Source organism: Crocuta crocuta, unplaced genomic scaffold (genome assembly GCF_008692635.1).
Source record: "Crocuta crocuta isolate KB4526 unplaced genomic scaffold, BGI_CrCroc_1.0 scaffold48, whole genome shotgun sequence".
Lineage (NCBI taxonomy): Eukaryota > Metazoa > Chordata > Mammalia > Carnivora > Hyaenidae > Crocuta > Crocuta crocuta.
In genome coordinates, this window is record NW_027533089.1 from 9883434 (window position 1) to 9897888 (window position 14455).

At 35.9% G+C, this 14455-nt stretch overlaps 1 protein-coding gene across 6 annotated transcripts in view; it reads left to right on the plus strand.

Annotated features, from left to right (window-relative positions):
* EVI5 (ecotropic viral integration site 5) overlaps positions 1–14455 on the plus strand; it is a 208024-nt gene that overhangs the window by 42618 nt on the left and 150951 nt on the right. For all 6 annotated transcript variants that reach the window (XM_077746019.1, XM_077746021.1, XM_077746022.1 and 3 more), the window contains exons 3-4: positions 13158–13347; positions 14004–14228. In XM_077746019.1, coding sequence (XP_077602145.1) covers positions 13158–13347; positions 14004–14228 — 415 coding nt within the window. The remainder of the gene's footprint in view (positions 1–13157; positions 13348–14003; positions 14229–14455) is intronic.

Sequence of the window (14455 nt, forward strand, 5' to 3'; positions counted from 1 at the left end):
GTACTCAAGTGGTATTTCATTGACTTCTGTCTTGCATTGTTTTCATTAGGAAATCTTATCTATTTCTTATCTTTGTTCCTGTGTACATATAGTGTATCTTTATTTTCCTCTTTTTAAGATTTTTTTCTTTAAAATTTTTTTTCAATGTTTATTTTTGAGAGAGAGAGAGAGATAGACAGACAGCACGAACATGGGAGGAGCAGAGAGGGAGGGAGACACAGAATCTGAAGCAGGCTCCAAGTTCTGAGCTGTCAGCACAGAGCCTGATGTGGGGCTTGAACTCACAAACTGTGAGATCATGACCTGAGCTGAAGTCGGACGCTTAACTGACTAGGCACCCCTTAAAAAGTTTTTTCTTTATTCATGATATAAGCAGTTTGATTTGGAGCTGCCTTATCGTACTTTTCATGTTTCTAGTATTTGGGTTTTGTGGACTTTCTTGTAGATTTATAGTTTTCTTCAAACTTGGAAACTAACTTTTTGACAGTGTTTTTGGGTGGCCCAATTGGTTGTGTGTCCAACTTCAGCTCAGGTCATGATCTCACGGTTCATGGGTTCGAAGTTGGGCTTTGTGTTCACAGTGCAGAGGCTGCTTCAGATTCTCTGTCTTTCTTTTCCTCTGTTCCTTCCCACTCACTCTCAAAATAAATAAACATTTAAAAAAATAAAGGGCACTTCTGATGAGCACTAGATGTTGTATATAAATGACAAAACAATGAATTCTACTTATGAAATCAATATTGCACTGTATGTAAACTAAAATATAAATATTAATAAAAAAATGAATTGGTTCTTTAATGGAAAAATAGTGTGCACAAAAGATAACTTTTGGTGCTGAGTTTATAAGTGACCAAAGTTGAATTTATTTTTATGGTTGTGATCAATAATTATTGTACAACTAAAATACACAAAGCACTGTAGTAAGAATTGTTTAAAGTTATGGATATAGATGAACTTTTTTCCAGGTAATTCACAGTTTATCAGGAATACCAGAGGTGCCCTGTGTTTATGTTACCATCTAAAGAATAATTACTAGAGTTATTTAAAGATGTCAGAAAAGAGGTGTTGACAAATAAGAATTTGAAGTTAAAGGAGCAGAAGGGTTGTCACTCTTGTTCTTTAGTGGCTTATTCAAAATCTGTACTTTTTTTTTTTAATGTTTGATTAAGAGACAGAGCATGAGCAGGGGAGAGGCAGAGAGAGAGGGAGACATAGAATCCAAAGCAGGCTCCAAGCTGGCAACACGGAGCCTGACGCAGGGCTCAAACTCATAAGCCGAGAGATCATGATCTCAACGGAAGTTGGACTCCCTACTGACTAAGCCACCCAGGTGCCCCCAAATCTGTATTCTTTTTCAGTTCACATTTTGAGCTGCTCCTCCTCTCCTCTCCTCCTCCTCCTTCTCCCTCTCCTCTCCTCTCCTCTCCCCACCCCCTTCCTCTCTTCTCTTTCCTCCCCTCTTTTGTTTTCTCTTCTCTTTTCTGCTCTTGTCTTTTCTGTCATTAAAACCCAGAATCCATGGCAAGAATTTATGTGTAGAGAGCGGTTGAATGTAGTGACACCTTGTTTTGCCTTAGAACAATCCTGGTGGAAAAACACATGTCTGACTCTAATAAAAAATAAAATGGCCCCCCACCCTGCCAACCTCTTAAATCCGTAGAATAATTCTAAGAACAATAACTTAAAATTTCTCTGACTATTTCTGTGGTTTATAATGTAGATATCCAAATTATATAACTAAAGTAAAAATTATGAGACACAATTTCTGTTTGTAACAAGGGATATGCATTTATTCAGGATTTTTTTCTTTTCCAAATATTTTTTTCTTTTCCAAATACAGACTTAGGATACTTATGTTACTTAACTCACTTTAATTCAGAAATTTTAAAAATGGCAATATTTTAGAAATTTAAAATTAAAGAAACATGAAAATAACAAATTTTATAAACAAACTTTTTTCATTCCCATAATTTTACTGCAGTTACAACTTTTTAAAATTAGTGCATGTGGCAACCCCAGAAAGATGTGAAGAAATGGTTCAATATAATATCAAAGATCTGTTTGATGAAAGTTAATAATTGATAGCCTTAAAGTTGAAATGGGACCACTGTTTTTTTCCTGTGTTAAATGTGTTTTTCTTATTTTGAAAACATGAAGGCTTTGGCAGAGATGAATTTAGGAAGGTAAGGTTCAAGTGTAATAGCAGTACATTTTAATTAAAGAGGGGAATGTTGCTAACTTAAATTCCTAATAGGCCATTATTTGTGTGGTTTAAAAGTTTGGCATTGCAACCATGTTTATTTTCTTTTACATTCGATTTGGAATCTAAATTTGCTTTTTAACAGAATTTTGGTGGTGAGATATGAGAATGAGGAAATAAATAGTGTTCTTGTAAACTAAACGTATTTTGTATATTTTTAAGTAAATAAGCAGGAATTTTTGAAACCTTATGTATCTTTATCTCACTAAAATCTAAAGTTACACCGCCCAGTAAGGTAGCCACAAGTTACATGTGGCAGTTGAGTACCTGAAATGTGGCTGGTCTGAATTCTTATGTGCCATAAGAGTAAAATGCACATCAGAGTTTGAAGAGCTGATTTGAGAAAAAGAATATTTCTTTAATTAAAATTTTGATTACATGCTAAAATGATATTTTGAATATATGTGGTAAAATTATTAAAGTTAATGGGACTTGTTTGCACTTGTTTCTTTTACTGTACACGTGGCTACTAAAACATTTAAAATGATATAAAGGACTTGCATTATATATCTGTTGGACAATGCTGATCTAGATGATCTGATATAACTTTTATCTTACATTTATAGTTTTACTATTAAAGCGTTACTTAGTTTACCTGAGGATACTCTATAATGCAACCACGAATATTAAGGAAGTAAAAAGCTTCTGAGCACAACAGATATTTTTAAGTCTCTGTTAAAAATTCATGTATTTTATTTTATTTTATTTTATTTTATTTTATTTTTTAATAGTTTATTGTCAAATTAGTTTCCACATAACACTCAGTGCTCATCCCCACAAGTGTCCTCCTCCATGCCCATCCCCCCCTCCCCCCACATCCATCAGTCCTCAGTTTTTGTCAGCATTCAAGAGTCTCTCATGGTTTGCCTCTCTCCCTTTCCCCCACCATTTCCGCCCTTCTTCTCCCCCTTGTTCCTCCGTCAAGTTCCTCCTAATCCTCCTATACGTGCAAACATATGATATTTGTCCTTCTCTGCCTGACTTATTTCGCTCAGCATAACACCCTCAAGGTCCATCCATGTTGCTACACATGGCCAGATTTCATTGTTTCTCATTGCCATGTAGTATTCCATGGTATAGATAAACCACATCTTCTTGATCCATTCGTCTGTTGATGGACACTTAGGCTCTTTCCATGTTTTAGCTATTGTGGAGAGTGCTGCTATGAACATTGGGGTACATGTGCTCCTATGCATCAGCATTTCTGTATCCCTTGGGTAAATTCCTAGCAGTGCTATTGCTGGGTCATAGGGGAGTTCTATTGTTAGTTTCCTGAGGAACCTCCACACTGTTTTCCAGAGGGGCTGTACCAGTTTACATTCCCACCAACAGTGTAGGAGGGTGCCCGTTTCTCCACATCCTCGCCAGCATCTAGAGTTCTCTGATTTGCTCATTTTAGCCACTCTGACTGGTGTGAGGTGGTATCTCAGTGTGGTTTTGATTTGTATTTCCCTGATGAGGAGGGATGCTGAACATTGTTTCATGTGTCTGTTGGCCATCTGGATGTCCTCTTTGGAGAAGTGTCTGTTCATGTCTTCTCATTTCTTCACTGGATTGTTTGTTTTTTGGGTGTGGAGTTTGGTGAGTTCCTTATAGATTTTGGATACTAGCCCTTTATCTGATGTCATTTGCAACTCTCCTTTTCTCATTCTGTCAGTTGCCTATTAGTCTTACTGATTGGTTCCTTTGCCGTGCAGAAGCTTTTTATCTTGATGAGGTCCCAATAGTTCATTTTTGCTCTTGATTCCCTTGCCTTCGGAGATGTGTTGAGCAAGAAATTGCTGCGGTTGAGGTGAAGGAGGTTGTTTCCTGCTTTCTCCTGTAGGGTTTTGATGGTTTCCTGTCTCACATTCAGGTCCTTTATCCATTCAGAGTTTATTTCTGTGCATGGTGTAAGAAAGTGGTCTAGTTTCATTCTTTTGCACGTTGCTGTCCAGTTCTCCCAGCACCATTTGCTAAAGAGACTGTCTTTTTTCCATTGGATACTCTTTCCTGCTTTGTTAAAGATTAAGTGGCCATACATTTGTGGGTTCAATTCTGGGTTCTGTATTCTATTCCATTGGTCTCTGTGTCTGTTTTTGTGCCAATACCATACTGTCTTGATAATGACAGATTTGTAGTAGAGACTAAAGTCTGGGATGGTGGTGCCTCCTGCTTTGGTTTTCCTCTTCAATATTACTTTGGCTGTTCGGGGTCTTTTGTGGTTCCATACACATTTTGGGATAGTTCTAGCTTTGAGAAGAATGCTGGTGCAATTTTGATTGGGATTACATTGAATGTTTAGATTGCTTTGGGTAGTAATGACATTTTAACAATATTTATTCTTCCAATCCATGAGCGTGGAATGTTTTCCCATTTCTTTGTGTCTTCAATTTCCTTTATAAGTTTTCTATGGTTTTTATCATACAGATCTATAAAAGATCTGTAACCATCTTTGGTTAGATTTATTCTAGGTATTTTATGGTTCTTGGTACAACTGTAAATGGGATCAGTTTCTTGATTCCTTTCGATTGCTTCATTATTGGTGTATAAAATGCAACCATTTCTGTACGTAGATTTTGTACCCCATGACTTTGCTGAATTCATGGATCAGTTCTAGTAGGCTTCTGGTGGAGTCTGTGGGTTTTACACATAGAGTATCATGTCATCTGCGAAAAGTGAAAGTTAACTTCATGATGATGTGAGATACTAAGATGACTCCCTGAGAAGTTCTAAGCTTCAGACTTGTCTTTTCAATTACTGGGCTGTTTATCTACATCAGTGTCCCTCAAGGACTTCATACTCTAGATACCCAAAAGATAACCCGTTGTTTTCTTTCTCCTCCTTTGTATTTTTCAATCATGCTATTGTAGCAAGAGAGGCTTTTTCTTTGTTTATCAAGTGTGCACTGCTACACACAACTACTCTTTTTTTCTCCTAGGTCCGTCATGAAGCACACATTCCTGTGTTTTCCTTAGATAGGTGACCTCTTGGTGAGGGTAAGGTTCAGTTTTTACTCATTAAGATACGGTGAAGGTAATCTGCCTAATAAAATAAAACTACTTGCTGATGCATAGGGGCACATGTACCCCAAGGTTTATAGCAGCACTTTCAACAATAGCCAATGATGGAAACAGCCTAAATGTCCATCAACTGATGAATGGGTTAAGAAGATGTGGTGTATCCATACAGGGGAATACTACATGGCAATGAGAAAGAATGAAATCTGGCCATGTGTAGCAATGTGGATGTAACTCGAGGGTGTTATGCTAAGTGAAATAAGTCAGGCAGAGAAAGACAGATACCATATGTTTTCACTTATATGTGGTATAGGAGAAACTTAACAGAGGACCATAGGGAAGAAGAAAAAATAGTTAAGGAGAGGAAGGGAGGCAAACCATAAGAGACTCTTAACTACCAAGAACAACCTGAGGTTGATGGGGGGTGGGAGAGAGGGGAAAATGGGTGATTGGCATGGAGGAGGGCTCTTGTTGGGATAAGCACTGGGTGTTATATGGAAACCAACTTGACAATAAACTATACTAAAAAAATTAAAAAGTGGGAAAAAATAAAACTCTTACTACTCCCTGTGTTGGCATACTCCCTTGTTCTCAGTTCTCTGTTTAGTTGCTGGTTCTGTCCATTAGGGAGTTGTAAATACTTTTTCTCTGCCAAGTCTTCTAAGCTTCTGGAAACTACCAAATCTACATTTTCTCCATCCTTAATGCTACTTGAAATCCAACTGAAAATTAGCTTTAGCACCCCCATTTCAGATAATGTGGGGTTATAGTCATTTTGAATGCTGTCCTTAGAACTAGAACTCTAACAAAAACTTAAGAGTTGCGTACTTTGGAGACTGGTGATTATGTATTGTTGAGTCACTAGAGATCCAACCTCTGATGTCTTAGTCTGGGAGGTTAAATACATTCAGGCTTGTGAATTATTGTATAACAGTGGCAGATAAAAAATGGCCAGGAGGCCACACAAATCTATGGGGAATGCCTTCGATTGTAGTATACAGTAGTCCTGCTGGGACAATATTCTTTTCCTTTAATCTGATAAATTTCTTCTTATTAATTAGTCATAAGGAAATTATGATGAGATGGGAAGATAGTTTCCTTTCTTGCAGTAAATCTGTCCAAGGTTGTGAACCCATGTGCTCTGGAGAGGGAAATAAGTGAGTAAGTTTTGAGTAGATTTCTCAGTAGTCCACAGACATATGAGTAATGCTTACCATTTTCCCAGTTGCTAGCCTCAAGTCTTTGGAAATTGTTGACAATCTCAGGTAGTAGGCTCCCTCTGTTACCATGTCAGAGTATTGTAATTATCTTGCTGTTTGAGAGTCTTCCTGAGTTGTTTCATCACTGTATTTAGCAAAGAGGAGTAAAAATACATAATTCTAACTACACACTCTATAAAGTCTGTATTTTCTTAATGAATATGTAAATTGTTTTCCTACATGGCATGACTTAGTAGTTCAATGGGGAGAGATTGAGAGTATCAGTTCAAGTATTCTTGAAAATGTTTCAATTCTCTGACAAAAGGACTTCATTATACCTATAGCACTGAGAAAAAATTGTGAAGTTTCTCTTTAGAAAATTCTAAAATTTGTTAGAGTGACTACTAAATTTGAAAAGGAAAAAAATGAAATGTTTACCTTTTCTTTATAGAATGGATGCATTTACTATAGCAAAAACAGTTCTTTCTAAAGTAGTAATCATTATTTGAAAGGGTTTAAAGGGCTTTCAATAATAAAAAGCAGTAATTTCTCACCTAATTGTCAGTGCTTCTAGTGTCATTAATTTATTTTCTATAAATTGTTATAAAGTTGATGTATAATGTGCAGAGAAATGCTCAGTTCTTAAGTATAGTTTGACTTGTGACAAATTTGACTGTGTATTACCCACATGCCCATTAACACATGGATGATTTCTATCATGTTAGAAAATTCCCATCATCCCAGAAATTTCCTTGTGCCCTTTTCTCTAGCAACCTCACTCCCTTGAAACCTCTCTTCTGATTTTTATTGATATATTTAACCTATTTTTTAATATCACACTTTTTTGAGGTATAATTCATATATGTACAATTCACTAAAGTGTAAAATTCAATGTTTTTTTTCCAAATACTCAGAGTTAAGTAGCCATCCCCACAAGAAAACATGTATCCATTAGTAATCACTGTCTATCCCTCTTGCTCTTCTCACTTGCACTCCAGTTCTCAGCAACAACTAATCTATATGAAGTCTAGATATTTAATATAAATGGAATTATACAATATTTTTCCTTTTGTGACTTCTTTCACTTAGCATAATATTTTCAAGGTGCATCTATGTTGTAGTGTGGACCAGTACTTCATTCCTTTTCATGACTGAATAATATTCCATTATAGGGCTATACCAGTGTTTTTTTTCTTTCTTTTTTTAATCCATTTAACAGTTGATGAGGACATTGGATTGTTGCCATTTTGGGGCTGTTATGAATAAATGTTGCCATGAACATTTGTTGTATAAGTTTTGTGCAGCTGTCACCAAAAGAAACTGCATGTCCATTAGCAGTTACTTGCTCTCCTTCTTGGGCATAGCTTTTCCGTTTCTCTTAGAATTGCCAGACTGTTTTCCAGAGTGGTCTTACCATTTTACATTCACATCAGTAGTATCTAAGGGTTCCTATGTCTCTCTGTCTTCACCAGTACTTGTTATTATGTCTTTTGATAATTACCATCCTAGTGGTTGTAAAGTGGTATCTTATTATGGTTTTGGTTTGCGTTTCTCTAATAATAGTGATGCTGAGGAGCTTTTCATGTGCTTATTGGTCATTGGCCATTGTGTATCTTCTTTGGAGAACTATTCTGATTATTTACCCATTTTTTAATTGGGTTCTTTGTTTTTATTGAGTCCTAGGAGTTTCTTATATATTTTAGATGTAAGTCTTCTGAGTTGCAGTAGTTTTTCCCATTCTGTAGATTTTCTTTTCACTTTCTTGATGGCATCCAGGAAGCTATGAAACATTTTTTTAAATTAAAAAAAAATTTTTTAATTTATTTTTGAGACAGAGCAAGAATGAACGTGAGTGGGGGAGGGGCAGAGAGAGAGGGAGAGACAGAATCCAAAGCAGGTTCTAGGCTCTGGGCTGCTAGAATAGAACCTGTTTTGGGGCTTGAATGCATGAACTGTAAGATCATGACATGAGCTGAGGGTGGACGCTGAGGGTGGACCGACTGAGACACCCAGGTGCTCCCAGTTTTGATTTTGGCAAGTTTAATTTGTTTATATAAACATAAATATGTAAAACTTTGGATTGGGAGTAACTTGTTTTATGAATGTTCCACAAGACAAGCAAATGTTTGTAATAAATTTTAACTTGATAAGTGTGCAGTGTCTTGTAATATGAGTAGTATTTGACGGTGAATGTCACATGATCACAACTGAGCCAGTGGTTCTTGAAATTCACTTTGATATACAAGTGCTTTGGTTTACAAGCATGTTTCTGGAACAAATTATGCATGCAAACCAAGTTTTTACTGTGTATACATAAATAGATATAGTCACTTGTGCTTTGGGTGTCCTATTTAAGGATATTTATTTATTTATGTTTATTTTTGAGAGAGAGAAACCACAAACAGAGTGTGAGTGGGAGAGGGGAAAGAGGGAGACACGGAATCTGAAGTGGGCTCTAGGCTCTGAGCTGTCAGCACAGAGCCCGGTGCAGGGCTTGAATTCACGAACAGTGAGATCATGACCTGAGCCAAAGTCTGACGCTTAACTGACTGAGTCACCCAGGTCCCCCGCTTATTTATTTACTTTTTAAAGTTCACATAATCTTTTTGAGAGAGGAAGAGGGGGAAGCAGAGAGGGAAGGAGAGAGAGAATCCAGGCAGGCTCTGTGCTGTCAGTGCAGAGCCCGACACAGGGCTCAATATCATGAACTGTGAGATCATGACCTGAGCCATTATCAAGAGTTGGATGCTTAAGCAACTGAGCCACACCAGGAGCCCCTAAGAAGGCAGTACCCAACCCCAAGTCATGAGGATTTACTCCTATATTTTCTCTATAATATGCTTGTTCTTGAACTTCATATAACTGGAATCATATAATGTACTTTTTTGCTTCTGGCTTTTTTCACTCAACCTAATGTTTATAAAATTCATCCATTTTATTATATGTATCAGCAGTTTGTTTCTTTTTTATTGCTGAGTTAGTATTGCAGTGAATGAATATATCACAATTTGATCATTTAGTTTTTCTGGATATTTGGGTTGTTTCTGAGTTTAACTATTACGAATAAAGCCGTGAACTTTCTTCAAGCCTATTTGTGGATATGGGTATTCATTTATCTTCCTGGGTCAAATGAAAATGTAGTTCTTCAAAGTGGAACTATGACATCAATAATATGTGATGGTTACAATTGTTCCCATTTGGACAACACTTGGTATGGTCAGTCTTTACAACCGTAGCCACTCTAATGTATACATTGTGTGATTTCTTGTTGTTGTTGTTTCTTTTTAGGTTCATTTATTTACCTTGAGAGAGGGAGCACATGTGAAGGCAGGGGAAGGGGAGATAGGGCATCCCATGCTGTTTGTGTGGAGCCCATCGTGGGGCTCAAACTTACGAGCCATGAGATCATGATCTTCTGAGCTGAAATCCAGAGTTGAATGCTTAATTGACTGAGCCACTCAGACTCCCCTACATAGTGTGATTTTAACTTGCTTTTTCCTGATGACTAAAAACATGTTGAATGTTTTTCAGTTGCTTGTTGGCCATTTGATTATCCTGTTTGTAAAGTGTCAGTTTAAGTCTCTTATTCACTTAAAAAATTGTGTTGTTTGCCTTTTTAATTTTAAGAGTTCTTTGTGTATTCTGGAAACCAGTCTTTTGTCAGGTATGTATGTTGAGAACTTTTTTTCTCATTTTCTTACGGGTATCTTTTGAACAGTAGGGTTTTTAAGTTCGATGAAGTCCACTTCATTAGTTAATCACTTTTTTCTTTTGTGGTTAGTGTGTCCTTGTTTCCATTAACATATTTTGCCTATTCCAAGGTTGTGAAGTCTTTTTCCTGTTTTCTTCAAGGAGTTTTAGCTTTCATATTAATGACTATTGTCCATTTGAGTCATTTTTGTTCATCTCATGAGTTAAGGCAAGAACAGTGTTTTAGTTTCTTTTTAATTATTTAAGATTTTTAAAAAATATAATTTATTGTCAAATTGGCTAACATACAGTGTATAAAGCATGCTCTTGGTTTTTGGGGTAGATTCCCATGAATCATTGCTTACATACAACACCCAGTGCTCATCCCAACAAGTGCCCTCCTCAGTGCCCATCACTCATTTTCCCCATTTCCTCTCCCCACTCCCGCCATCTACCCTCAGTTTGTTCACTGTATTTGAGAGTCTCTTGTGGTTTGCCTCCCTCCATGTTTGTAACTAATTTTTCCCCTTCCCTTCCCCCATGGTCTTCTGTTAAGTTTCTCAAGATCCACGTGTCNACCATTGGATCCAAGAACAGTATTTTAAATAGTGTGTTATCTTTGGAATATTTCATTTATAAATTTTTCTCACAGTTCTTTATATCTATGTATGTCATTTCAGTGTCCTCTGAAGATAAACTGCTTTACCCTCCTCTGTAACTCAACCATGATTGCACTTGGTATTCGTGCTTATGCCAGAAGTTGACAATCTCTGAGACCTTTCTCACTCTAAAAGCCTTCTCTTTAGGGACTTTAAAAAAAAATCTTTACTTCCATCATATTTCAAATTTAGGTTTATCTTAGGAAATACCATTATATTCTTTTTAATTACATCTCTTTATTAATGGTAGTGCTGCAGTTTCATTATTTAGCATATAGCAAGCGTTCAGTGAATAATTAACTGAAATGAAGAACTTAGGTTCAAGTTGTTTCACTAAAGTTTGTTTCTATATTCCATTTAGAATTCTGAGGGATTACAGTCATACATAAAAGTGCTTATATATGTACATTAATTTTTCTGTAAGATATATTGTAGACTTACTGAAATAATATATATGGAAAAAGCAGAAGTAAAGTAAAACATTATCATTAATTATTTTTTCTAATAAAGAAGATTTATAGCAAATAGTTAACCCTTAATTTGGCTGTTTTACACATTTTCCTGTTTCTAGCCATATTTGAGATATTTAACTTAAATTGTTGCAGTGGAAATGTATTAAACTGTCCATGAATATGAATAGAATTTGTTCAGTTTTTATTATTGTGTTGTGTTAATGAATATGACATATTTCGGATTTGGAGTCTTTTTTTAAAATGCAGATTTTGATTTTATTTCAACTCAGTCGATATTTAATGTGCCTTTTATAGCGCTAAATGTTCTTGGGATATAAAGATAAGTTATAACTCTCCCATGCAAAGGGTATTTCTATAGTCTGCTCAATAGTGTTTGACACATATGTTTCTTTATTAGTTTTTATATATCTTAAATTAATATTGGGAGCTTATGTTATATCCTAAACAGATGACTTTCTCAAGGCATTTTTGGAAATAAGTAATAGCCTTGTTAAAAACCACAGATCTATGGGGCTCCTGGGTGGCTTAGTCGGTTAAGCGTCCGACTTTGGCTCAGGTCATGATCTCACGGTTTGTGGGTTCGAGCCCCGCGTCGGGCTCTGTGCTGACTGCCAGCTCAAAGCCTGGAGCCTGTTTCAGAGTCTGTGATTCCCTCTCTCTCTGACCCTCCCCTGCTCATGCTGTCTCTCTCCTAGAAATAAATAAAACATTAAAAAAAAAATTAAAAAATAAAACACAGATCTTTGAGGACCCTTATTTGAATGACATGTAATTTATATCTTTATAGTGAGAGAGCCACATTTTCCAAGGTTTCATTAAAGTCCATTTCTTTATGAAATAAATAATAGATTTGATGTCCTGATGTCATAGAATTGATCTCTGAAATTGTCAACTTTGAACAGACAAGGAAATACAAAGGCAAAAGGACCTTAAGAAGGGAGAGGCCTCAGTTTGAGAGTGCAAACCCAGTGATAAATAACAACTGTTAGTTGGCCCAAGTTTTGGGGGGAGATTGTAGGGATTATGGAGACTGAGTGGATTAAAGTCCTTTATCTAAACACAGAAGCTCCTACTATGCTACACCTTGTTTTTCGTGTGTCACAATATGGATGGTCTTGGTTTTGCCTTATCTTTTTATGTTTCATGAGAATCTAGAATTGTAAATAAATATATGTGTATATAACAAATAAGTGAAAGCTTCCAATTTTCTTATTAATAATTGTTCAGGGTTTTTGTTCATTTTTGTTGCTGTTTTAAGTAGGCTCCATGTCCAACATGGAGCCCATTGAGGGGCTTGAACTCACAACCCTGAGATCAATACCTGAGCTGAGGTCAAGAGTCGGATGCTTAACTCACTAAGTCATCTTCGCACCCTAGTTCAGTTTTTTATACCAATACTGCATGGTCAAACAATGGGCAGATTTATACATGGGTAAGAAAAAATGAAAAAATGAGAAAGAATTTGGGCAATTTTTTTGGCCCTCCTTGGCTTTTTTTTTTTTTTTTTAAATAGCCCAGGATGCATTCTAAACATGCTAGGATTAGTTCTTCAATAGAATTTGTTAAACCTGTTCCACTGGCAATTTCTTTTCTCCTGAAGCCCTCCCAACTACTTTCCTCACTAGATTTCTCCTAATTTGTGTTTATGAAGATGTAGGGAAATTATGATGGGACTAATATCACTAAAATATTTAAGGTAATTTACTATCAAATTTTGAAATTCTTATGCTTAGATGAAAAATACAGCAGCAACCAGATATTATTGAAATTAGGCATATTCTGAAATTGTGGCTATTAGTGAAGCTCTAAGTATCTTCATCACTTCATCCAGTATCACTGTGAAATTAGATCTTGAACAATGTTTAATTATGTTTTAGATTGTTAGAGACGGATAGTAAATCTTTAAGATCTGTAAATGGGTCAAGAAGAAACAGTGGCTCTTCCCTTGTATCAAGTTCATCAGCCTCTAGCAACCTCAGCCACCTTGAAGAAGATTCTTGGATTCTTTGGGGAAGAATTGTTAATGAATGGGAAGATGTACGCAAAAAGAAGGAAAAGCAAGTTAAGGTATTCATATTCTTTGTTAAATTTCTTCCTCTTATCGCAAAGGGGCATCAAGGCATGGGTCAATGGAAGATTAAAAAAATTAGATTCTAGTACTTTCTAAATGCTGTAATAAAAAGCCCTGCTCTTTATTAAAACATATAAATGTTTTCATTTTTTTGTGTCCATAAGAAGTTTTGAATTGTAGATAACAGTTGTTACAGATGTCTCCTAATTGTAGAAATATATAGCTGGAAATTATTTTAGAAATTCTCTCATTTTATATATTCAGGAATGAAGTATTAACCTCCTGTGTCTTTGAGCTATCACTGTTTTACCTTTTTTGGCCTAAAACATACCTTTGAAAAATAATGGTTACAGTGCTTTCATTCACAGCTCTGCAGGTTCTCAGTTCCTTAATAGCTTTAGAGGCCATACTGTGGGAGAAATGTCAAGAGGCATTATACATGGCATTGTAGCCCCCCTGACCAGAATAAGACATGCCCAAGGTCTAAGCCTTAGCCTTGGTTAAAAGTATTTAAGAGTAGCTTTGTAAATTATAAATTTGGTGAAGTGTTCCACTCCATTCCAACCCTCAATAAGTCTTCTTTGGCTTTTAAGGTAGGAGACTTCAATCATTCATTACTAAAATTTTATTTTACTTTTATTTTTATTTTTAGGAGCTTGTTCGTAAAGGGATACCTCACCATTTTAGAGCAATAGTTTGGCAACTTTTATGCAGTGCACAAAGTATGCCAATTAAGGATCAGTATTCAGAACTCCTGAAAATGACCTCACCTTGTGAAAAATTGATCCGTAGGGACATTGCTAGAACTTATCCTGAACACAATTTCTTTAAGGAAAAAGACAGCCTTGGACAGGAGGTTTTATTTAATGTAATGAAGGTAAGTTCTATTTATTCATTTTTTAAAATGAATTCTTTGAAGGTTGAAATTATACAGTAATCAGTTGCTTTGACAAAAATTTGGCTGTCTAGTTTGCAGAACTTAGAAAATTCATCATATCGCTTGGTATTGGTTAAAATCAAATAGTTTATTCATCACTATACCATAGAAATATCCTTTATGAAAATGGGTGATTTATCTTATGTGAGTTTCACAATGTAGGACCA